Genomic DNA, 26677 nt, shown 5'->3' with positions numbered 1-26677 from the left:
GCCAAGGCCCTGGGGTGGGAGTGGGGAGGCAGGGAGGGACAGCTTAGTGGGTTGGTACTAGGAGCATGGGGCAGGGACCAGATCCCAGGCTGTGCAGACCATGATGAGGGCTTTCAGCTTATTATAACCGCAGGGAATCTAATGAATCAGCAGAGGTACTTTTTTTTTGGTGGGAAGGACAAAGGAGGGAGAAGCTTACTGTGTGCAGATCCTTTTCAGCTGGTGATTTGCTCATTCAACTTACAGTTCCACCCTGATGGTCAATTGAGGGGAACTTGTTGACTAGACTGTCTTCCTCGTCTTGGTAATTATTAATATTTTTGGAGTGCTTCATCTTTGTCGGGCTCTATATGAAATGCTTTGCATTCATTATTTCATTTAACCTCCACCCAGGAGATGAGTACGTTCTGTTATTGTCTCGTGTTACAGATGAGGAAGTGAAGCTGTCAGCGCTGGACACAGCTAGGCACATATGGAACTTCACCCTTGGCTTCTCTCCCGCCTCCATTTTACCTGCTCCAAGTCTGCTCACAAATCCTATCATCCACTATCATCAGTGCCTGCTTCAATCAGCAAGTGTGATGGCCTTTACTGAGAGCTGTTCCTCCCCAATTTTCCTTTTGGCCCTCTTTTTCTTTTCTTTTCTTTTTTTTTTTAATTAATTAATTTTATTTTTGGCTGCACTGGGTCTTTGTTGCTGCGCGCGGGCTTTCTCTAGTTGCGGCGAGCGGGGGCTACTCTTCATTGCGGTGCGCGGGCTTCTCATGGCAGTGGCTTCTCTTGTTGCAGAGCATGGGCTCTAAGCACGAGGGTCTCAGTAGTTGTGGCTCGCGGGCTCTAGAGCGCAGGCTCAGTAGTTGTGGCGCACAGGCTTAGTTGCTCCGCGGCATGTGGGATCTTCCCGAACCAGGGCTCGAACCCGTGCCCCCTGCATGGGCAGGCGGGTTCTTAACCACTGTGTCACCAGGGAAGCCCCTCTTTTTCTTAAATGTCACCCTTCTCTGGCTTCTGTACACTGGTTCTCTTCCAATGCTCTCTGTCCTTTGAGCTGGCCACCTTGTTCTCCACAGGCTTCTTCTCTTGCACCCTTTTTCCTCGAATGGCCCTGCCCACAGATCCCACCATCACTAGCTTTCATTTACATTTTCTCTTAAGATTGAGACAAGCACTTCTAATTTCCTGTTCCAGCATAGTAAACAAATATTTGTTTTTTCAACTGACCATAGTTTCTGAGCACCTAGCATGTGCAAAGCACCATGCTAGGAATTGGTGAGAATACAATGGCTAGGACGGGGTCTCTGGGGCAATGGAGTGTAGGCTTCATTTTTGTTCACATAGCTATGTCCCCAGAGCTTAGTGTAGGGCCACGCATGTTGTAGGTACTCAGTAGATATTTGTTAGATGAGTAGTTTAGCTGGGGAGGCAGACTTGCACATAATTGGCTCAGATTCAAGGTTGAATGAAGAAGATGATGTAATAAAGATACCAGCAAGTGCTGAGAGAGCCCAACAGAGTAGACAAGCAAGGGGAAGTCTTCATGGAGGTGACATTGGCATTGAGCCTTTATTTTTGTAATTAATTTTTTAAACATCTTTATTGGAGTATAATTGCTTTACAATGGTGTGTTAGTTTCTGCTGTGTAACAAAGTGAATCAGCTATACATGTACATATATCCCCATATCTCCTCCCGGCATTGAGCCTTTAAATCCCCTCAAGTCCCAGGGGTGTTCAAGAAAGAGCAAGTGGTCTGGTGTGCCAAGCATGATATAGGAAGTAGTGGAAGACCGATGAAGTGAAATGGTGTTTCAGGAATCTCACTCCCTGCCAGTGTAGAGAATGACTTTTGGGGGAGAGACTAGAAGTGGCAAGACAGTAAGGAGGCTGCTGTACCATCCAGAAGAGTGGTTGCCTACCCAGATGTGGCCAGTGGCAGACAGAAAGCAAAGGAGGGAGGGTGGATGCAAGAATACTATTGATGTAGAATCCTCAAAGCTTGGCATTTAATTAGATGAAGAGGTATTAAGGAAAAAGCAGGGACTAATGGCTAATTCACCTGGGTACCTGCATGATGGTGCTGACGTTTCCCAAACTGGGAATAGTGGAGGAGGGGCAAATATGATAGGGACTATGGAAGAAACTAAGATTTCTTTTGACATCTTAAATTAGAGATGCTGGTCGAGAAAATAAGTGGAAATATATAGCATAAATCTGAAAACAAAAGCTGGATTTCAAGAAATTTGGGAGCTTTCAGTGCTGATGGAGGCAACCAACACCATGGGAGTGGATATGATTTGTGGGAGAGAACTTCACTTAAGCAGAAAAGAGGGCTGATGGCTGTGGACACCTCTTGAACATTTCCATCTTTTTGTCCTGTGGGAGTCGCAAATTCAGCATGTCCAAAGTGAACCTTTTTCTCTCCTTGTCTTCTCTCGCTGTGCAAATGGCACCAACCACTCTGTTAGTTACTCTGGCTCAAAACCTCAGTCTTCTTTGCCTCCTCCCTTAATTCTTTACACAATGTTTCACCTACAGAAAATTCTGAAAATCCACAAAAGCAACAGGTAGTAGAGACAGTCACTTATAATGGAACTATTTTGGATGATAGGTAGTGTATCATTCAGGTCATATTCCTGCGCAAGTATAGATTTAGTTTCCTTTATGTATGAATAGAGTCATAAGCTACATTTTTAGAGTAACCTTTTTATTAAGGTACAACCATCATGCAGAAATGTACACAAGAAATTGATGACTTTTCATGTCATTAAATATTCTTCCACAGTCAATTTCAAAAGGCTGCAAGGTATTCCATCCCATAGACGTAATTTAGATAACTAACCCCTGTTGTACGATGTCTGGCGTTTTTCTAGTCTTCTCACTCCTTCCTCCACAATGCTACAAAGATGAATTTACCTGTATTTAACATTTCTGTGCCCATTTCCAATTTTTTCTTTAGATAAAATTCGTAGAGGCAGAATTTCTGGGTCAAAAGGTATGTGCATATTTAAAAATAAACTTTTTATTTCAGAATAGCTTTAGGTTTCCAGAAAAATCCGAAGGGACTACAGATAGTCCCCACATACCCCATATTCAGTTTCTTCCGTTATTAACATCTCAATTAGTAGAGCACATTTGTCACAATTAATGAACCAGTGTACAGACATTATTATCAACATTAACTGAAGTACGTAATTTATCTAGATTTCTTTCGTTTTTACCTAACGTCCTTTCTCTATTCCAGTATCTCATCAGGATACCATATTACATTTAGTTGTCATGTCTCCATAGGTTCCTCTTGGCTGTGACAGTTTCTCAGACTTTCCTTGTCTTTGAAAATCTTGACAATTTTGAGGAATACTGGTCAGACATTTTGTAGAATGTCCCTCACTTGGGGGTTGTCCACTTTTTTCCTTTTGATTAGACTGGGGTTATGAGTTTTAGAAGGAAAGTACCATAGAGATAAAATGCCATTCTCATCGTATCATATCTAGTCCGCATACTATCAACATGATTTATCACTGTTGATGTTAACCTTGATCACCCGGCTGAGGTAGTGCTAGTTTCTCCACTGGAAAGGTTACTCCACTGTAGTTGTTTCTCCACTGTAAAAGTTACTCACTTCCCCCCACTTTCCATATTGTACTCTTTGGAAGGAAGTCACTGCACAGTCCACATTTAGAATCAGGAGTTATGCCTCAGGGTGGAGTATCTATAAAAATTGTTTGGAATTCTGCACCAGAGACTTAGCTCTTCTTTCCCATTTATAAATTTATTTGTATCAGTAATTGATTTATACCAGTTTGACTATGGATATTACTTTTACACTTCAAGTTATAATCCAATACTACTTTGTTTTGTTACTCAAGCATGTGTATCTTTAATAGTCTGAGCAACTCATTCGTGCTACCCCCGCAAAGGCTGTACAATTCGCCTGGTTAAGAATGAGGATCCATTTCCCTAACTTCACACACCCTGTATAAAGTAGGTCAGCGATCAAGGGCAAGGCCGACGCCCCTCTCTAGCGCCCAATTTCCTGACGCCTCCGAGGCAGACGAGGCCTGCATGGGTAGGCCCTTCACCAAGATGGACACCTCAGCCCCATAGGCACCCCCGGTCCAGTCAGCCTCTAAACGCCGCCCCTCCTTGCCCCGTTGCTTTTCTTCCGGGTTCTCGAGGCCCCGCCCCCAGGGGCGGAAGTGGGCGGGGCCGCGGCAGGAAGCGCTGGGCCGGGCGCGGGCCCTCTCGCGCAGCCTGTCCTTCCCATTCCGCCACCGCCCCACCGCACCGGCTCAGACCGGAAATGAGGTCAGAGAGGGAAGCCCCGGTGGGGGGACTCGGCCGCAAAAGCCGCGGCCGTCGGAGGTGGCTGCGGCAGCGGGTGAGGGGGACCGGGAGTGAGGGGGTCGGGGCCCAGGGGGCCCGCGCCAGCGGGGATCAGCGCTCCGGGCCGCGGCAGAGCGGCCAGGGGCGCCATGGGGCCCCAGAGGCTGGCGGGAGGGGAGAGGGTGGCGGGGCCTTGTTTTTCAGGGCCCATCTCCCCGATCCGGGGGATGAGGGTCGGGCCACCTCCCGGGTGACAGTCACCTTCTCTCTTCTCTACTGTTTGGCTCTTTTGAGCTGGCGACAGCGTGAGGGCTTGGTGTCCCGAGCCGTGGTCGCCCTAGTCCTCGGGGGCGGGCCCGGGCGTGGGGGAGTCCTTCGAAACACGCTTTTTCTCACGGATGTGGCCATGTTGCGACCCTTGAGCACGGAGGGAGTTTAGTCGCCAGGACTTGCATTTTGGCAGTTTCTGCCCTGGAAGGGCTGACCCCCTGCCCCTGGTCACCCAAATTGAGAGGTTGCCTCGTGCCTCCCCCAGCCCCCTCCCCCAACCCGGTCGCCCCCCCTCCCCGCCTGACCGTGCGCCTGCCCGCTTCTCTTTTTACTTCTGCTAGTTTCTCGATCCTTCCGTTGCGTGACTCGGACAGCCTTTGTCTCCCCGAGTGCTTGCCTGGCCCCGGGACCCTCTCGGACTGTGCATCCAGGGAGGGTGGGAGTTCCAGGGTTCTCCTGTCACCTCCTGTTCGAACTGCAGCCTTTGAGCCTGCCATTCGACTGCACAGTCAACTGCAAGTTGTTTGGTAACTTCGTTTCACGTTAAAGTTTGTACAGTTCTGCTTGAGTTTTTAAAGCAGTAGTTCTTTATTAGGGAAATAGGTAAGTGCGTCCCCACTTACGTATTTTGGTTTTAGAGACAGTTGTCTCCCAAACCCCAGCCATGGTGTTTTAAACTACTTATTGCTTAAATGAGTGTGGCTTTTGACACTTTGAGAAGTTTTGTTTGGTTGGTAGTTTGGGACTAGGTGTCCCCGTTGCTCCTCCTGCCTTTAAATTGGTTGGCATAAGGATAGCATGAAAATAGATTTTAGAAAGTCCTTTGCAAAATGTAAACTGTATGAATGGAACTATGGTCTGAGAGTGGCGCCACAGAGTTTTAAGCTCCAATTATGGTCTTGAAATACGTTGGACTTAACAAGGGCTAGGGAAAAGGTGCTAATTTAAAATGTATTTAATTAGATGTTGTACGAAGTATATTAAATGTTTCCCTTTAAAAAGGCATTTTGAAAATCGCTCCTCCTGCTCTCAGCCTCTGGAAGGTTTGCCTATGAAGTGATGTATGATGGTTTGACAAGAATGAGTTGAAAAACAGGAAACTTTGGGAAGCTGTTAGCTAGAAATCTTAGAGACCCCTCTTATCCTTGTCATTTCAACCTCAGTTATAACGTGTTTTTGTGTGACTGTCTGGCACTAAAGCACAAAACTTGGATAATCACTTAATTTATTTTCTGAAGGATGGCAAGAAGACTTAAATGTTGCTAATTATTCACAAATATATGACATACTCTTTAAGGCTCTTTTCCTGGTAGCTTCTGGGTGGTAGTTGGGACCAGAATGGGTGCAAACTTGGTCTTTTTTTTCCATGCAGAGTACAAACCTGGGTCACTACAGATTCTTGGAACACTAAAACTGCAAGCAGCCTTCCTTAAAGTGTGTCACTAAGTTGTCTTTCTCTTCCTGCCACAAACATTCTTATTAGTGACCCCAGACCATAGAACGGTCTTTTCATCCATGGTTTTGAAGTTGAGTGTTTTTCTCCTCCTGTTTGGACAGATGAGACATTCTCTAATCTTTTTAGATCTGATCATCAGGTAACTTAGTTTAGCAAGTTTAATTGGGGGAAAAGGGGAATGACTGATTTATTCCCCTGAGTTTGCTTGATTTTACTAATAACCCAGTTGTCATCTGGTGAGTATTTTGAGTTTTTGTGCTTTAAGAACATGCTGACTTCAGGCATTTAACAAGGGCCAGATACCTATTTTTAATGGCTTAAGGGAGTATGGATGGTAGGAGTAGAGTCTAAGGGTAGCCAGGTGAAAGGTGACTTTATTTTCTGCAGATAGGGTGGACTCTGCAGTGCCATGATCTGTTTTAAAAATTATTCGAAAAGAACAGATCCTATTCAGTCTTTCTTCTTCCTTTTTCTTTTTTTTGAACCTCCTTTTGGCAGATGTGGCCTCATGGATGAGCTGGTACATGACTTAGCCTCAGCCTTGGAGCAGACGTCTGAGCAGAATAAGCTTGGTGAGCTGTGGGAGGAGATGGCGCTGAGCCCTCGGCAGCAGAGGCGGCAGCTTCGCAAACGGAGAGGCCGGAAGCGCCGTTCAGACTTCACTCACCTGGCAGAGCATACCTGCTGCTACAGTGAGGCCTCTGAGTCAAGTCTGGATGAGGCCATCAAGGACTGTCGAGAAATGGCCCCAGTCACCAATTTTAGCGACTCTGATGACACTATGGTAGCCAAACGGCACCCAGCTCTTAACGCCATTGTTAAGAGTAAGCAACATTCTTGGCATGAATCGGACTCCTTTACTGAAAATGCGCCTTGTCGACCGCTCAGGCGCCGGCGGAAGGTGAAGCGCGTAACATCAGAGGTGGCTGCCAGCCTTCAGCAGAAGCTCAAGGTGTCAGATTGGAGCTATGAGAGAGGCTGCAGGTTCAAGTCTGCGAAGAAGCAGCGGCTGTCCCGCTGGAAGGAGAATACTCCCTGGACCTCATCAGGTCACGGGTTGTGTGAAGCAGCAGAAAATAGGACTTTCCTAAGCAAAACGGGAAGGAAAGAAAGGATGGAGTGTGAAGCAGATGAACAAAAACAGGGCTCTGATGAGAATATGTCAGAATGGTGAGATCTCCCTTACTAAGTCATAGATTTTCCTGGTTAACTTTACCTAAAGCACAAATCCACAGTCTTGATGAGTTCAACTTTCTTTCAAACCAGCCTCTGTAATACTGACTATGTAGCTCTGCTTTAACCAGTCAGGTTGTGTTTAGCTTCTTAAAGTACCCTCATGATCCTGTTTCCCTACATCAAGAAGGCTATATTTTATAGAAACACATTTGTTTCTAAAAATCATTTAAAACGTGTCCCTCTTATTTTAAAAAACATTTTGCTGCTCTTTGTGCCACGTAGTTCATACACAGATACTGTTCTTTAGAACCAGGGCCTCAGTAGAGGCTGGTGTGTATATGTATGTGTGAGAGGGAGAAAACACGGGTGCCAGGCATATGGAGTTTGTAAATGTTCTTGGTAAGCTGCCTTTACCCATTAAGAGTCATGGCTTTAGATATTTCTGGACTATAATTCTCTTCTCTGCTACTTACAGTTTGACTGTATTGAGTTTAACATTCAAGTTGTCTGAACACATGGTAGGCTTTGAAAATAACAGGGCTAAATCCCATCAGTCTTACACCAAATGTCATCGAGCCAGAAAAATCTGTCTCTAATGGGTGCATGTTTAAAACGTCAGTATAGTTTTTGGTGACTTTTAATTTTTTACATCTCAAATAGATAGTCCTAGGGACACTGATACTCCCCAGCTTGATACTTTAATATTATTATTAGTATTAATGTGTGATATCTGTTTCTCAGTGTGGATGCTGTTGGTGTTTTGGATGGGGCAGTTCTTTGTGGTGAGGGATGTCCCATGCCTTGTAGGGTAGTTGCCACCCCTACGTTGTTCCCATCACCCTTCACAGTATCAAAACAAATGCCTCCATGGGTGCTCCCTAAGTGGGTTGAGTAGTCCCAATCGAGGACCAGTGTATTCTATTATTGTTAATATTAGTTAGCATTTATTAAGCGCTAACTGTGTGCCAGGCACTGTACTATTGTGCAGAACATATATTCTTCTTTAATGTTCATAACTCCCCTGTCTGGTAGGTACCACTATTTGTATTTTATAGACGAGGAAATAGAGGTTATGAGTGTGGAGATAATTTGCCCAGGGTCACCTAGTAGCAAAACTGGGAATCAAACCTGATTCCAAAGCTCATAGTTAACCACCATGTTTTGCTATGCTTTGAGCTTGCCTTTGCCATGGCACGTTTTCTGTCTCATCTGAACTTTTACAACTGTAGAACAGATGACCTTTCTTAGGACTTGGCTTCTTCTGACGTTTGTGTGAAAAACAAAGGCATAAATCTTAGGAACTTGGAGGTGAGGTTTTGTCAGTAACAGGAAAAGCTGTTCAGGTCTGTATGCCTGTACCTTTCATGGGTGGTTTTAATCCAGTTTTAAAAATTTTTCTTAACTAACTTTATATTTGTCAGGCTGTGCAACTAGGTAGGCTTATAATTTGGCTTTCCTGATTTTCCTCTAATGTATATTCTAAGGCCTATTTACCCAATTTATATGTATAATTTTGGATTATAAAGCTTTTTTCCTTATCATGCTATTTTTAATCAAACAAGAAATGCCTAGTTAACTTGTATCCTTCACAATGTTGAAACCCTCAATTGAGGTGTTCAAGTTTGTTTCAATGTCAAGCTTACATACTGAATAGTAATCATCGTACTGTTAAGAATGTTTTGGGATGATATTTTTGGATGTATGTATTTCTTCCCCAGAATTTCTTGCTAAACTATGACTTAATTGTGTGTGTGAGCGACTGTTAACTCTGTCTTCTCTAAGATTACAGCCCAAGTGTGGTTCCAAATGCAGAGCCTGTAACCTTGCAGTGAGGCACTTCAGTCTTTCTAGGTCCTTCTTACCCCAGATACATCTGTTGCACATTATAGTCAGGTTGTGATAATATACATCTAGAGCTTGGATAAATTGAGGTAGGCAGCAATTTACTCTTTCAAAAACCTGCTTGGATGTGCCAGTTTGTTTGCATACAGATCAAAGTGTAGAACTTTATATCGGAGGTATTGAGGGTTGTCAGAGTATATGATCCAACTTGTGAAATTATTAAGATGAAGTTGATCATTAAGCTTTACTTTAGCCCAGTCAATAGATAGAGTTCTTTTAAAAAGCATATGTTAGGTGTTTTAGGTTTGAAAATCTGTATCTCAGAGAGCTTTATTTCTACTTTCCTTAAATTTATTCTGCTAACTAAACATAGAGTAATTTTAAGCTTAACTGATAATTCTTTTTGCTTTTCTGTTTCTGTTCTTCCTCCCATTCTATACCAATCAATCCCTCAGACGTTCTGAGGAACTGAAAGTGGTTATGATGTAATAGTTTTTTAAAGCCTTCGAAAAGCTCAGTTATTATTTTAATATTTTTCTTTGCATGTGTGTTCCATTCGAAAATGGATCAACTCTTTTAAAGGATTACTTTCTACTGATCTTTATTCAAATTGTCTATATAGCAGCTATTAATTAGGTGAGTTATAGCCTAATTTTGCTTTATTCTTCACTAATACATCATTCATTTGTTCCCCTTGAATATAATTTAGCTTCTTTTCTTTCATAAGTGAATTGGTTTGGTGATGGCCTGAAGTTACAGTTAGGAGCCTTCCTAAGGTGATGTATTAGAAGCCGATCTCACAGGAAAGAAAATATTCCCTTCTGTTGGAAGCCAAGTGACAGAGATAGAGTGCTAAACCTTCCCCCTCCTTCTCTAGCCCAAGCTGACCTTCTGCGCCCCTTGGTGCCTCTTGTTTTCTTATTTTTATAGAAAATCAATATCCTTTCTGACACAAACAATAGCTCAGAAGCAAGAATAAATGGTAGAAAGCTGAGATCTCTGTCCATCACCTCTCACTTTAACTCCCCCAAACTCTTTAATTATGAGGGTGCTTTGCTCCAGGTGTTTGCGACAGTAAAATTGCTAAATGAGGACCATTTTAACCAAAGATTGGGTGATCAATAACACTTTATAGCAGTAGCTTGTTGGATCAATAGCATTCATTATTTCATGGTTAAGGTAAGTAGCCTCCTTTGCAAGTGGAGGTCATTAATCAGGGGTTACTGGAGCTGTGGAAAAGACTCTGTGTGGTAGGTTGAGGATGTTCTGTTTTCTATTCTGTAAATAGGGATGCTGACCAAGAGGATATTTACCATTGTTGAAGATTGTACCGTTGCATTTGAGAGTATTGAGTCACTCGCATAGAGTGCTTCTATAGATTTATTCAAAGCTCTGCTACTATATCCTTAGGAACAACTGAAAAAAAAACAACTTGAGAGATAGATTTGATACTATTGTATTTGAAGATCTGTCTCTTGAAAGAAATGTTAGGATTATTCTGTGACTCCAGAGGAAGGAACGAGGACTCATAGGTAGAAAGTACAGAGTGTGAAGTGTTGCCTCAGTATAAAATACAACATTCTGAAAATTAGGACTCTATAAAAATGAAGTGAGTTGTTTTACCAGGTGATGAGTTCTACGTCACTGGAGGGATTCAAGCCTGGGCTTGGTGACCACTTACTGAGTTGTTGTAGAGTTGGAGAGGTTGAACTGAATGACCTCTCAGGTCCCTTGCAACACTGAGATTCTGTAATTCTTTTCAGTCACAACCTCCTTCCCATCATTGTAATTTCATATTTTAAAAAGCGTCTGATAAGCAGCCTCAACTGCCCCTAAAATATTTATGAAGACATAAAACATTGCAAACTCACATCACCAGAGATCAGGACTTACTGCTGGCTTACTGCCAAGATTTTCTCAAACTCCAAGGCTGATAGAACTGCGCTGGAGAGTGCAGCTGGAAGCCCACAGCAGTGCTGAACCTGCCCTGAAGGTCGGTAGTGAGGCCCTGCATTCTTTCTCTATAGTCTGCCCTTGGTTCAGAAAGGCAGGGTCCGGTTCAGTCAGAAAGTTGGGCAGCTACAGTTTGAGCCAGAGTGTTGTTCCACCCTTTACTTGCAATCAGTATCTTTCAGTTTCTCTTTGGAGGCTGTAACTCCCAGAATATACTTGGATAAGGAATCTTAGTGTTATCTGTGTGTGTATTTGTTCTGAGGGATAGGAGGCAGTCATAGCATATTGAGTTCTGGGAAATACAGTCTCCAAGAGTAGTTTACTGTTGGCATGGACAGAGAAGGAAAAAACACTCTTAGTAGTAGTGCATTCTGGAAACTGGAGTGTTTTATATACCTTCATTTATTGTAGACTCCTGGAATGGGCCCAGAATCAGGCAGTGAGGGTCAGAAGAAGATCCTGTCTCAGTCCCACATAGCTACATGAGATAAAAGCCTACCAGTGACACTGGGGATTAGGCTAGGGCCTCTGCACATCCTCTTGGCCAGTTGTAGATGTGACAAGAGCATGTTACCTGTATCCAAGAAGTAGAGGATGGAACCAGGGGTAATTTACATACCCTTTCTGTTGGCAAATACCAAATTCTAGGTAAACCGGTTCTCAACAAGAGGCTTTTGGACAAGTTATGCAGAATAAGGGAAAGGGAACATCATCCTGAATGTTCAGTGGAAGAACACATCTTTGAAAATGACTGCCAGTGGAAACCAGAAGAACATTTTAGAAAATCTTCATTAGGATGCAAGGAGATATAATCACTTTGAAACAGGAGCAGTAAGTCATAAGGACAGAAAGATAGCTATTTGAAAGCCCAGTAGTATGGGAGGAAAAAGTGTAGGGAAATTTGAAATGTAATTGTAATGTTAAAATGAAGGACAATTCTTTCTGCAGAAAATTGAGTTGATGATGTGGAAAACTTTTGAAGCCCTCCCAAAATGCACAGAGAGGAGATAAAAATGAGAGAGAAGGTGATAGATCTGGAGGACAGGGATAGAGGCCCAGTCTGCAAGTACGTAAATACTCCCAAGGAAGAAACCAAAGCATAGGGATAGAAGAGTGATTTTAAAAATATAACTGAGGGGAAAACATGTTCCTGTGTTGAAAAAATTAAGCATACAGATTAAAAGGGAAAACTAATGAAAAGAGACCTCTACCTAGACATATCCTGGCAATATTTTTGCATTCTGCATTGGTGGTGGGAGGGGAGCAGTTATAAAGAAAAATCTTTAAAGGGATGAAAATAAGGTTGACGTTGATCCCTACGGTACTAAATGTGAGGGACTATCGACTTGCCTGTAGAATTTTGAGGGCCAAAGTCTCCCACCTTCCCACCGTGAATTTTATATATAGCTAAGATAGATTTCATATGGAAAGGCACTAGAAAGACATTTTCAGATATTCAAGTCTCAAAATATATGCTCTTTAAAAATTTACTCTGAAAAGATATTTCATCTAACTGAGGATGAAACTGTTAGTTCTAAGAAAAGGTAAGTCTTAAAAGGGTGGGTGGACTTCTCTAAGGCACAGCCCACGGCTCAGTAGCAGAGTCCTGACAAAAATCATTATCTCTGCAAAGTATACCTGATTGCAGTGGCCACGCTAATGAACCTGTGAAACTAGAGAGGTTGCTGCCTTCTTTTGCGGTGCCATCTGAATGAAACTGGAAAACAAACTCCTTCGTTATACATTCTCATAACTTACTATGAGAGTAATTTTGCGGTTGGTGTGAGATATTTCTCTGAAAAACCTGTCCCTCAGTCCTGTTTACTTTCAGAATCAGAAATCTGATTACATATAGTTACAAGTGTAGCACCTCAATCCAGAAAAAAGAAGGAAAAAGAATTGAGTGGAAATGTTTTGGGTGATAGGTCTAGGAGTGACCTTTCCATTTTTTGTAAATTCTAGGACAATTAAAAATTTTTTTAAGTGTATTATTATTTAATAAAAAAATTAAAATGAAAACCCCTTAGTTTTTAGCATGATGAAGTAAGACATTGACTCTATCCTGCTTGTTTCTTTTAAAATTAGATGTAAAAGACACCTCTTATTTAATAATCTTAAAGAGGTGAGAAACCCAGGTGGTAAAGTTACTGGTACCAACTTTTGAATATAGATGATAAACTAATTCTGTACCTCCTTACTGTAATTGTGACAAGTATAAACTACTTTGATTCAGTTCTAAGTTTACAGTCTTCTGTGGTTAGGAATATGAAGGAATTAGCAAGCTCTCGGGTCAGAGGACAAGCTGTGTTTTCCCCCTCTCAGCTGTGGGAATTCAGAGATTTAACTTATAGAAGTTAGAAACTTCTCGTTAGGGCTAGAAAGGAGGGAATTATTTTCAAAAAAGAATTCATAAAGACGCTATATTATCTGTTGCTGCAGAAAAAGTTGCCCGAAAACTTAGTAGCTTTATAAAACATTTATAGCCTTACAGTCTGAAGTCAGGAATCTGGGAACGGTTTATCTATGTGATTCTGGTTCAGAGTCTCTCATACTTTTGCAATCAAACTGTTGGTCGGGGCTGCAGTTTTCTCAAGGCTTGGGTGGGGCTGAGGAGTCCACTTCCAAGCTCACTCACCGGGCTGTTGGCAGATCTCATTTTCTTATTTGCTGCAGGCTCGAGAGAGTCTCAGTTCCTTTCCACGTGGGCCCCTCTACAGGGCTGTTAGCATTCTTAAGATATGGTAGTTAGCTTCCCCTAGAGCAAATTGTCTGAGAGAGAGAGGGAGAGAGCCAGCCCTCACTCGAGTACCCAAGATAGAACCCTAGTCTTTTATAACCTAGTCTCAGAAGTGACATACTGTTAGTTACATCTGCCTGTGCTACTGGTTACACAGCCCAACCAGGGTGTGAAATACCAGGAGGCTGGCATCACTGGGAGTCATCTGGGAGTCTGGTTACCACAGGTGGCCACTGGTCTTCTGAAAATTTTTCCTAACTTAGTGTGAAGCTAAATTCAGGAATAGTATTCTCAAACTAATTATTTCCTCAGAACATACTGAGAGAATGTTTTTACTGTGATTTCAAAGGAAGGGCATTCAGGAACTATAAAGGCAAGCAAGGTGTAGATCCCTGAGAATGTATTTTGTTGTATTTTAAGTAAGGATACTGAAGATGAATGTTTATTTTTTAAATTTAAGATATGGCATTAAGGGAGAGAGCTTCTTTCTGAAGTGAGTTTGTAATTCGTTTTCTTGATGTTCAGCACATAGGATGCATTTTTAGCTGATGAGCTCTTGAAGGCTGGCCCTATCCGGCAGAAGTACACAGGCTCCTCTCCTCCTCTGAAGTGGTTTCCCTTAACCATGATGTCCCACCCCCTTCATCCCTCCACTTTGTTCATCACTCTAGATGAGGGTTCTCACCTTTTGGGCCAGATAATTCTCTGTTGTGAGGGCTATTCTGCGCATTGTAGGATGTTTAGCAGCAACCCTGTCCTCGACTCGCAAGATGCCAATAGAATACCAGTTTCCTCTTCCCCTCTCCAAGTCCTGACAAACAAAAATTTTTCCAGATATTGCCAAATGACCCCGAGGGCTGGGGTGGGGCAGGAAGGTAGGAGAAGGGGGACAAAATTGCCTCCAGTTGAGAACCACTGCTCTAGATGTTTCTGGTACTGAGATTGGGTTTTTACCTCATTGACTCTGCTTTTACCAACAAGCATGAGTTTCAAATTAGAGAACTCAGTAAGACCAAAACATTGATCTCTTCTATAGAATAAAAATACTGTGATTTAAAAATGGAGAGTTTTTGCTAATTTGAAAACAGTACCCTTTAATTGCTCTGAAAAGGGCAGGCAATTCGTTTTCAGAACTTGTAAAGAAGAGCAGTTCAGACGAAAACATTTAAAAATTTATATCAAAGTTTACAATGTTTAGCTAACTTTTTGCCCTGGAATTAATTATTTAAATGGACAAGAGGTATCAATTATGTTTTATTAGGCTTGATTCCTAAGATAATCTACCTCTCTGAAAATGAATGTGATACCCAGTCATCTGGTCTACCCAGAGTGCCCTGAATTACAAAGATGCTCAGGTGAGGTTAGATGGATGCACGTGTGACAAAACAAGAAAAAAGCAAAATGTTAATTGCAGTATCTAGGTGATGGAGTGTGAGTGGTAACTTTCAACTTTTTTGTGTGCTTGAAAGTCTTCATAGTAACAAAATGTTGGGAGAGGAGAGCTGCTGGAACTGCTGGTTAGGTTGACTTTCTTTACATTTATGTTATTTCAGTTGGATGTGGTTCAGTTGCTTCTAACAATATTATAATAATTAGGTAATACAATTAATTGGTAGTCCAAAATCTAGGCTTTAATTTTGTTTGTCTTATTTTAAATGGTGGCTATGCTTCTGAATTGTGGAAACATTTTTTTAGTGAAAACCATTATAGAGAAGTGCGATGTATTATTACTATTTTTACTCACATATGAATATTTTTGAGACGTTTTCTGGCTTCTAAAATGGGGTGACTTTCTCAGTATTATAAGGTTAAATTCTAGGCTTGCCCCACCCCTTATTTGGAGAATTTTCTTCATTGGAAAGCATTCTTTCTATGTTTTCACACTCTTCTCCCATAGTCTAAGTTTTTTATAAAATGCATGCATTTAAATTGTGGTTGACATGCTTCTTTGTTAGTTTTAGTGCTGGTTATAGCAGGGTCTGGTATAAACTTAATAAATGCTTACTAAGTGAATGAGTGAAAATATAGGGGAAATAGTGGGGGAAATCCTTCCTCCTTTTCCTGTTAGAGACTTTTTATTGCCCCAATTAAGAATTGAGTATTTTTGAATGACATATAAATTATTTGTAGGGTTAATACATTGCTACTCAAAAATATTTTAGAAATATTCTATGAAGACTTTTATATGCAAACTATTTATAGATTAGAATCATGTGAGAACAGGGAGTATAGAACAGCTCCCAAGGCAAAGACAGGAGGCATTGATGTCTCTAGGAGTTGCTGTCATTTTAGGAAAAGACAGGATTTCATTACCTACTATCTTTGTGGGCTTTGTCTTGTTACTTTTTCTGAAGATTAATAAAGGCTGAGTTTCCGTCTTCCTGACTAAGTTTCAGAGGACCATAGTGGAATGGACACTAAGGATAGGATCACATTTCTTTTTCCTTATAAAGATGAGGAACAGAGCTTTTTTCCTTGCCTAATAAAACTGCTCATAGCAAAAAAGTTATAAACAAATTTGAAGGTTTTGGAATAGGAAAAATGTGTAGTAGCCTGACATCTTTTAACTTTTTGACCTTGTGATCTTACAAGGGTACTAAAAGAAAATTGTTTTTATTGAAAGATAGGAGCTTATTTTTAACAGAATATTAAACATTATGTTTAATTAGCTATATTAACATTTTATAGTTGACTAAATCACTATTAAAATCCTATGAATCTAATTTTTTTTTAAAAAATCATAATCTCTGAGTCAGAAGTGAATGAAAGCCACAGGGCTGGATAGCTTTGGCCTGTAAATTGTAAGGGGAAATATTTACTTCTACTTCATAGCTAGCACTACATTTTTGCATGCTGTATCATGGTGTTTATGTGCAAATATGCCATGAAGTTCCCATTTTCTTCCTCAGAAAATTATGCTAACAGTTTCTTACATAAAATTAGATTTCCACAATGCAAGTTCTTCTGAGGGAATAAGATGTCATCAGATGAAATACTCATTTCCAGATATTGATGGAATGATGATACTTTTATGTAATAAGTGTTCTTTAAGGCATAAATTATTTTCTCAGTGAAGAAAATATGTATCTGCCTTGAACACAGTCTTAAAATCCTGGTGATATTTCTGTGACATCATTGCCATTACTCTAATTAACTGTTTATAGAAAACTTACAAGTTTAGTCCAATCTCTTTAAAGAACAGTGAGTCTCTTTAAATACTGTTGACAGAAATAGAAAATGTACAGGGACAGGAAGGTTTTAGGTTACCAACACCTTTCTTGATCCAGCAGATTTCTTTGCGCTTACCCCCTTTATTTAGAATATGAGGAGAGAATGGAATCCATGCAAAAAAGGATCAGAGAAGCACTGTATCTTGTAGTGCTTACAGGTGGCTAGAAATGAATGAGGAGAAGAATTCATAGACTTCGTAATAAAACAATGGTTTTAATTTCTTACTTGGAAATATTCGAATAGAGGAAATATTTAAATAAATATTCAATAGACATTGCAGAGTAGACCTTGTAATACACTTAGAGCAGAGATCAGCAAATTTCCTCTGTAAAAAGCCAGATAGTAAATATTTTGGGGCTTTGTGGGTGATTCGTTCTCTGTTGCAACTCCTCAACTCTGCAGTTGTAGTGTGAAAGAAGCCAGAATTGATAGGTCAATGAATAAGCCTGGCTGTATTCCAGTAAATCTTTATTTATGGTCACTGAAATTTGAATTTCGTGTCATGTCCATATGTCACAAAGTATTCTTCTTTTGATCACCCCCCCACCCCCCCTCGTGATTTAAAACTATAAAAGCTATTCTTAGCTCACAGGCTATATAAAAATGGTTGACAGGCGGCTGTTTGCTGACCCCTACATCTCAGTTACTGATATGCTAACCAAGAAAGCATGTAACACAGTGGTGGAGTAGAATGTCTGTCTTATGGCCTGATGTGCTTTTTAAGCCCTCCTTAATATCAAGAGGAACTAAAAAATATAAAATATGCTGTACCTTCGAGGCAAGATGAGAGAAATTGATATAAGAGAATGTGTATTAAGACTCAGTGGAGTTAGAGTTAGGCCACTAATATTCTTAGGAATTTGCTAAAAACATAAAAACAACACCATAAAGTTCAGCAGGCACAGTTCCTTGGACTCAGAAGTAGGAAGAATACAGTACCCAGTGAGGATGTCTTCCGGATTTAACTGCAGAGCTCTTTGAAGACTCTAAATCCATCAGAATCCAGCGGTATAGTTTTGTGAGACATTTCTTATAATGACATCTGAGAATGTTCCCACTTATAAGTATAGAGGAAAATAAAATGAAAGAACCTTTAAAGAAATCAGGTATGTTTTATTGGCTCTTGCTGAAACAAATTTCTTGGATCTGTTACCCAGAGACAAGCTTAAGTGAGGAAACATTGCTACTTAATTTAACCAGCATTTTTAGGATTTAGTATTGGCAAGATATTTGGAAATGTTGCAAAATACAAAATATTTTCAGATATTTGATCCAGAAATGTAGACTGGGATTTTGCCAAGACTATTCTTTATGCAGCATGGTGAGAATGCTTCTTCCGTCTTCTAGAGCACGTGAACAAAATTGACTAGCTTAGAAGGAAACATCCCAATCAAGGAAATCGCTAATATTGTGAAGAATAGAGAAATTTTTCTTGAACCAGATAAATGAAATTTGATGATTAGGTGGGAGAAATGCAGCATCAGAAGAGGCAGAATCAATTGTTGGAAGTAGCTCAAAATGAAGCTGACTTGGACAGAATTCTATGGGGCAAAAGTTTTATTTCTGTTTATTTTTTTCCATGCGTATAAACAAGATGGGTTGATGGATAGATGGAGAGACGTGTGATAAAGGAAATATGCTAATTGCGGAATTTACGTGGGGGGTATATGATGGTTTACTCTACAATTTTTTTTTAATATCTATTTATTTATTTGGCTGTGCTGCGTCTTAGTTGTGGCACGTGGGATCTTTGTTGCCGAGTGCGCGATCTTTAGTTGCGGCATGTGGGATCTAGTTCCCTGACCAGGGATCGAACCCAGGCCCCCTGCATTGGGAGCCAGAGTCTTAACTACTGGACCACCAGGCAAGTCCCTAAAAGTTTTATTTCAATGACTTCAAATGGAGTTTGTTTTTATATTTTTATTTTTAACCTCCTTTTTTGAAAATGAATTTTGCTGTATCCACCTGCTATGAAGAGAGACATTAATTTTAGAAAATACAGCTTTTGTCATACTGATTTTCTTCTTTTTTTCTGTTCGTGGATTTTTGTTTGCTGCTTTATAAATGGGAAAACTTGAAACATGCTGGATGTCTTAAAGTTGCATGGCTTCATTTGAAACCGATAGTAGACAATATTTAAAAATAAAATTGGTTGGTAAATTTGTGTTGTTTGATATACCAAAGCAGGTTGAGATTACTTCTGTGAGCCTTAATAAATAACTTTCTAATGCTAAACTAATAAAGTGACTCAAGATCTTTTAAAAGTACTTTAAAATGTAAGTAAAAGTTGTACAGTTCTCCTCTTCTTACATTTCTTTCGTTTTGGGGGAAAATAAACTTACCCCTGTGACTTAACTATGAAATTTACATTTCTGATTGGCTAATGAGCTAGAGTGAAATTAGGGAAACTTGGAATCTTTTGATTTGAAAACCAGAAGACGAATGGACAGTGCTTTGTTTTTGACTGGAGCTGATGCATTCTCTTGTGTTTTACTCTTTTTTCAGTGAAACCAGCAGTGTGTGTAGCAGCAGTGACACAGGACTCTTTACCAACGATGAAGGACGGCAAGGTAATCTTGATTCCAGCTTTGGGACATTGGTTCAGTGTTTCTGGGAAGATTCTAGTGGTTCTAGGAGTGCCTCACAGAGAATATGATGGTTGTCTATGAAAGTGGTTTTCAAACTTCAGGGCATAAAAGCCACGTGGGGGAACTGTTAAAACGGCAAGTTCCTGAGCTCCTGGAAATCAAATTGGTCTAGAGTTGGCCCCTGGAATCTGCATTTTCCGCAAGCACCTGCGGTGATTTTTGTGCAGGTAGTTCAGACTTTGAGAATCATTGATCCAGGGGGGTTATAGTGTCAAAGATGGAACTTTGAGAAGTTGCTTTTTATTAAAACCAAAAAATAACCTTCTGTATTACTGGATGTTAAGACATTCTTATTTTCACATATGGAGGATTTATTTTTTTAACCTTATTTATAAGTGGCCATAGTGTTCTAGGTGAATATATTATAGAAATTCTATCTGAAGTTTAGTAGAGAGCACTGTGAATAAGGCTGGTGTATGTTAATTATCAGTTTTTTATTTTTACTATTTAAACAGTAATTTGATCCTGTCCTGTACACTTGCTTAGTGACACAGTAAGTGTGTACTGATAAGAATTTCTTATAGCTCCTTTGGACTGTAGTTTTCTTAATCTAAATAAGGGGTTTGTAGATCTTCTGAAATCCAGTGATTTTTCTCCAAGCGTTAAGTGATTGAAGGACAGAGACACGGCTACATGTCTAGGTTGATCCAGATAGGCTCCTTAGTAACTGAAGGGATCCTGGGACAGTGAGACTTAGGTTCCAAGTCCTAGTTTTGGAGAGAGACCGTGGGGGAGGTGTCTCACCCATGCCTCAGAGTTGTGGGCATAGATGGAGTTCGTGAGCTTCCTACTATAATGGAGGCTGTTGTGAGTACATTTCTGTTCCTTTCTGATTCTGAGGGAGCTAGATGTCATTAGAAGCTGTGTGTATATACTCCCCGGTGAGCTCTAGCTAGGGTCTTGATTCTCTTATCTCATACCAGGAAAGTCTGGTTGTCTTTCCATGAATGAACTGGAGCATACTTTCAGAATTACTTTTTCTTTGCTTTTACTACAGTATCCTAATGCATCTCTTAAAGGTTATGATGTGTATACAGAGGGGTAAGAAAGTGTGGACCTATTACAACCAATTAAGTTTTGGGCCTTTGGAAAGCCTTCCACTGATAAGGAATCCTTGGTATATTATGGAAGGTTGTAGAATGTTTTATAGCCCCAGCTTTCCTCTTTGTCTCTGCCTCAACTTCACACATTTTGGTGATATTTAGATACTTAGAGTTCTCAGCACAAAGCTATGTTACTTCCTGATTCTATGTCTTTGTTTATGTTGGTCTCTCTGCCTGAAATCTCATCTTCACCTTTCCTTGAATGGCTGGTCATCCTCCAAGACAGTTCTCATTTTGCTCCTCTGGGGCATATTTGTGGACTACATCTGTGAGTTTTGCTCTCAGTTTCTTGTTGGGTTTGGCCAGTAGGAGGCAACAGCAGAAGTATGGAGGGAGGGAGGTGAAAGAGATTGGGTGTATTAGTCAAGTTTTTGTTATGCTAATACTGTTTAACAGCCCCCAGATTTCAGTGGTTTACTACATTTATTTCTTGCTATGGGGCTGGGGGTTGGCTGTGGGTCAGCTGATCTTGCCTGGGCTCAGCCTGTCTCCAGGCTTCAAGTTAGGTTTGTATCTACTCATTGTTTTCTTATTCTGGGACATAGGCTAAAGGAGCAATGGCTCTGTGTGGCGTGGACTTCTTATGGCAGAGTACATAAATGCCAAGTGACCAAACCAGACCATGCATGAACATTTAAAACTTTTGCTTGAATCACATCTGCTAGTGTTTTACTACCTAAAGCAAATCAGATGACTAAGCCCCATGTCTGTGTCCATGGAATGAGGAAGTGTGCTCTGCCTCAAGGGGAAGGCTCTGTGGAATCCCAGGGCAAAGGAAAAGGGTGTGGATATATCATTCTATTATAGTGAGGTAGTGAAGAGTTGGAAACAGTAATGCAGTGTTGGATTAGAGCTGTCCCTGACTCCCTTTCTGTTGGACTGCTGGTTGGTAGGGGTTGTGTTCTTCTGCTGAAGGCTAGCTCTCCTCTTTGGGCCCTTCTGCTATAACCACAGTTCTCTTTCTGTGCTCTGGTAACCATTCTTTCCCCTTGCTTCTTCAGGTCTAGGAATGGTAAAGACTCCCTGCTCTGCTGGCTCCGAATGCTTCAACATCCCTTTGGCTTCTCTTAGTACTGTCTATACCTATGTAAATAATCACTTCACTAAAGTCTCAAATACCCCATTCAAATGTACACGTTTCCTAAAGGGATTCTGACTGATACACTTAGTGTAGGCGTCATCTCCTAGAACCCTCGACTCTTCTTTCCCTGTACTTACTGCTTTCTTATCACTTACCATATTACACTATTGTTTATAGATGCATGTCTTTTCCATTGAAGCTTTTCAAAGGCAGGAGTTTTTTTATTTGCTACCACAATAAGTAACACATTGCCTGGCATATAGTAAGCTCTTAATAAATAATTATTGGGGAACCCAGATAAGGGGAAAATTCTCCTTTTTCTCCCTCAAACGGAAGTGTACATAGAACTTCAAATTATAAAACAACTAAACTTATTTTGGTTAAAGCAAGGTCCTAGAGGAGCAGGAGGTCTGGAGCCTGATCCACTCAGCCTCTTCCTTATTCTCTGGCAGCACTCTTTTGAGGAGCTCCTGCATCAGGCATCCTAGTGAACCCAGGTTGAAGACTACTGGTCTAGATGAGATCTCAGAAGGTTCCTTCCAGTTCAGTGAGTCCCTTTCTGTATTATCAAAAATCTTGAGTGAATACTTGAAAACCAAAAAAAAGAAAATTCCCGTATAGTCTGACATTTGTCATCAGAAAATATGATCTAGCTAAATAATACTATTTTAATAAATGGCCTGAGGAATGCTTATGAATAGGAAGGAATTAATATATTGACTTGCAGTGAAACTAATCATTGTTAATTCTGATGTCTATCTTTAATTCATCCTTGTACCTGGTTTGGTGAGATGCTTTTAGAGTAGTGGTTCTCAAAGTATGGTCTCCAGACCAGTTTAGCATCACTAGGGAACTTGGTAGAAATGAACATTTTTGGTCCTGTGTAGGCCAGGATCAGAAACTTTGGGGGTAGGGCCCAACAGTCTGTGTTCCAGCAACCCTTCCCAGTCCTTCTGATGCACACTAAAGGTTGAGAACCACTGTTTTAGAAAAACAGCCTGTTGATGGTGTGTTTTTATAAGGGAACACTTGGAGCAACTTCTTTAGTGGCTTCTTTCCCCTTTTAGAGATCTCTGCAGTGATTTAAGAGTTATCATTCTCCTGGGTGTTAGTGGTCCATGAAACTGATACTTCATGAGATTAGCATGGCCTGAGCAGCTTCCTTGAGATCCAGTACCCATTAGAAAATGAATGCAGTATGAACTCTTTAGATGTTCTAGTAATAATTTCCTTCATCCTTGCTGTTTTGAAAGGGGTGTGGGGTAGCGGACATAAAGTTACCCATCTTACTCTTTGTGGGCAGGAATAAGCTCTTTGGGAAATTGAGATGCTATCATTGTAGCCAGTAGAAAGAAGTTTGAACCAAGCGTCTGGGCTATATGGGTCTAGTCTTGACTTTGTCAATAATCAAAAGTATGGCCTTGGGCAAATAGTATAACTTCTTGACAAGCCTCAGGGGCTTATATTGTCTTTGTGGTTAGTTTTTTCCTGGTAGCTTGGATTGCTACTGTCAAGATGATTTTGTGTCCCATTAATGAGGCATCAAGGAAGAAACAAGGTATGGATATACATTCTTTATTCACCTATTATGAGAAATACAAATATAGCAGGAAATTCTTCAGGAATAGCTGGTTTTGAATTGAGAAACATTTGTGGGCTTTGAACCTCCAAGTTCATTTTTACCACTTAGAATGGTACATGGGAGGCAGTTTATTTTTGTGCTAAAGGCTTTGGAGTTAGTCAGGCTTTGGGTTGAAACCATGGCTTCGTCATTTACTAACTTGACCTTGACTTCTCCGGGCTTTAGTTGCCTAATTGATAAGTTGCCTAATTGATAAGTTGGAGTTAGTGTAAGGTTTGGAAGAGATAACAAATTTACAGATTTTTAGCATAGATTCTGGTAGGTGGTAAGGGCTTAGTAAATGGGAGCTTTATTAGTTTTTACTATCAAAAGCAGTCCAGTGTACCACAGTATGACATTTATGTGGAACTAGTTTGATGTCCCAGTTTTCATCAAAATATGGATCAAGAAGAAGTATCAAAACAATTTTTTTGTATTTTGGCTTTGTTTAAAAAGTATAATCAGGGCTTCCCTGGTGGCGCAGTGGTTGAGAATCTGCCTGCCAGTGCAGGGGACACAGGTTCGAGCCCTGGTCTGGGAAGATCCCACATGCCGCGGGGCAACTGGGCCCGTGAGCCACAACTGCTGAGCCTGCACGTCTGGAGCCTGTGCTCCACAACAAGAGAGACCGCGACAGTGAGAGGCCCGCGCACCGCGATGAAGAGTGGCCCCCACTCGCCGCAACTAGAGAAAGCCCTCGCACAGAAACGAAGACCCAACACAGCCAAAAATAAATAAATAAAAATAAATAAATTAAAAAAAAAAAGTATAATCAAACCCATAGCACTGAGAAGTCATCTTCGTATTTGGTTTTTCATAGAGCATGTTAAAATTCCAGCTTATGATAGGATCTCTTTGCTTTAGGGGATGACGAGCAGAGTGATTGGTTCTATGAAGGAGAATGTGTCCCAGGATTCACTGTCCCTAATCTTCTGCCCAAGTGGGCTCCTGACCATTGCTCTGAAGTAGAGAGAATGGATTCTGGACTGGATAAACTTTCAGATTCCACATTCCTTTTACCTTCCCGGCCAGCTCAAAGAGGTGAGTTCTGAGGAGACCAAAATATACTTCACACTTATGTGATTCTTTCTGGGGAGAGTCTTCCCATGGCAAGCATACTCATGCCTGTAAGCATGCATTACCTATCTGAATTTTAGAACTAGTCCAGGGATTTTTCTAGAAGATTCAAGGGTGAGTCTCAAAGCTTGAGGTTCTCTCCATTCTTACCTAAATCAATCCATGGAGACTCTTGGAATATATATTAGCAGGGCGTTCCTTCAGCTTGCTATTGCCATTTGTGCCAGATTTAAGAAGCCTAGCAGCGTGTCACTGCTGCTTATCTATCCTGCTGTGAAACTGATGGGCTACTGAGTGCCCAGTGGAAGCCTGAAGTAGTGGATCTTGGAAGATAACAGATTTCAGTAACAACACTCACGTACAAGGTATAATGACATTTTAAAAATGGATGATTTAAAAATATTTTTAAAAATATTTTATATTAATAATTCTATTATTGTGGACTGTAACACAAATACATATCCTTTCCCTTTGCTTTCCATCAATTATGATGTAGCAAAGTGAAATGGAAAGAGCCTAGGACGGGGAAGGAAATGTGGTAATACTCTGTGGTAATACTGTCTGGTACTGTCTCCCTAGCTCTGTGACTGTGGCAGAGTCATTTCATTTCCTAGGGACATCAGGGTCATTACTTAGGATATCGTGACAATGAACAAAACTGTTTCAGAGGTTTCCTTTAGCTCTATAAATTTATGATGTGAGGATTCCCAGTAGTCAATAATCAACCAGTTAGTCAGTTACCAAGTATATGTTGAGCATCTATTGGTGATCAGAATTACAATAGAGCTGTAAATTCCTATTCTGTAGCATTTCATTGTGATAAATTTGGGTGATTGAAAGTCCTTCTCAAAGCAGTTGGTTCTTGGTAATGATGCTTGGCTGAGGCACGTTGTTTGCTACCTTAAAACTTTCATAAACATTTCAGTGACCATTTCTAAAAGTTCTTTATGGACCACTTAAAGTACATACAAATAAACAAGAATAGGAAGAAGAAACTTTAAATGGCCTATAATCCCACACCCAGAGTCATTGATAACATTTTGGTGTGGATTCTTCCAGTTGTCTCTTCTATGTGTAGAACATATACAGCAATTAGAAAAATGGGATTATACTATACATGCTATTTTTACCTATTTCATGAATTAGAATATTTTTAAGATAATAGCTAACATTTAATTTGCAATTAGAAATTGTAGATAATACGTTATATTTGTACAGTGTTTTTAGTTTATAAAGTACCTTCCATGTGCTATTTCACTGAGTCTTCAAAACAGTCCTGTAAAAGAGGACTGAGCCAGTGATTATTCTTTTTTTATAGATGAGGATGCCTCTGTCAGAGGTACATGACATGCCTACGATCATACTACTGGTGACAAAGACATGGGAATAGTAAATCATTGGCAAATAGCCTAGTGATACTAGTTTAAGGGTTAATTTAGTAAGATCTTGGGGAGGAAGGCCTTTGGTGTACTAGAAGCATATCATTGCTAATGAATCTTCTGCATTCAGTTACTGAGGTCTTTCTTCTTTTTTATTTAGGGTACCATGCTCGCTTTAATCGTCTGCCTGGAGCTGCAGCTCGATGCCTCAGAAAGGGGCGAAGAAGGCTTGTTGGGAAGGTGATAGCTGTCATTGTTTTCTAGGCTCACTGGGAAGATAATATTCCCTATGAGATTTGCGTACACTGTTGATAATCAAAGGTGCTGCAGAACTCCCTGGGGTTAATTAAGCCAGGTGTATTTTGCAAGTTCACAAGAGTGAACATTATATAGGGTGTGAATGGATACACACAAAGAAGATGAAGCTTGATTTATACAGAAGTTCTGACAAAGCAAACACTGTCATGACAGTGTCTGCTGTCTGTAAATCTACAGGCCTGATCTCTGTCTCTTCTTCTCTTTTGATTAATCGTATATTATTATTATATAAGTTGAAATACTCTTGGCTTCTTTATGACTCCTCTTGAATTCATGAATGCTTCTTTTGTTCTAACTTTGGTCTTTTATTCTAGAATTCATTAAAAAAGAAAAAAACTGGGCAAAAAAAACGTGTTATCAAATTTCAAAAGTCCCTCCTTGGCCATGAGGGAGGGATATCTACCATTTACTCAGTTCTGCCTTTGCCAGGGACTGTGCTAGGCACTCAGTTCACTTAATCCTCC

At 40.6% G+C, this 26677-nt stretch overlaps 1 protein-coding gene across 10 annotated transcripts in view; it reads left to right on the top strand.

Moving 5' to 3' along the window:
- The first annotated feature begins 4219 nt into the window (after positions 1-4219).
- GPATCH2L (G-patch domain containing 2 like) overlaps positions 4220-26677 on the top strand; it is a 64236-nt gene continuing 41778 nt past the window's right edge. For 5 of the 10 annotated variants that reach the window (XR_011073828.1, XR_011073834.1, XM_068542130.1 and 2 more), the window contains exons 1-5: positions 4220-4303; positions 6546-7217; positions 19492-19556; positions 24304-24480; positions 26056-26135. Coding sequence is in view for 7 of the 10 variants with exons in the window: in XM_068542130.1 (XP_068398231.1) it covers positions 4299-4303; positions 6546-7217; positions 19492-19556; positions 24304-24480; positions 26056-26135 (999 nt within the window). In the remaining 3 variants the exon portion in view is untranslated. Of the gene's footprint in view, positions 4377-6545; positions 7218-19491; positions 19557-24303; positions 24481-26055; positions 26136-26677 lie in introns of all 10 variants that reach the window. The other 5 variants (XR_011073835.1, XM_068542095.1, XM_068542114.1 and 2 more) reach the window with 3 other exon arrangements.

This window comes from Eschrichtius robustus, chromosome 1 (assembly GCF_028021215.1).
Source record: "Eschrichtius robustus isolate mEscRob2 chromosome 1, mEscRob2.pri, whole genome shotgun sequence".
Lineage (NCBI taxonomy): Eukaryota > Metazoa > Chordata > Mammalia > Artiodactyla > Eschrichtiidae > Eschrichtius > Eschrichtius robustus.
Note: the sequence above shows the minus strand (reverse complement) of the source record. Positions and strands in the feature narration are given on the sequence as shown.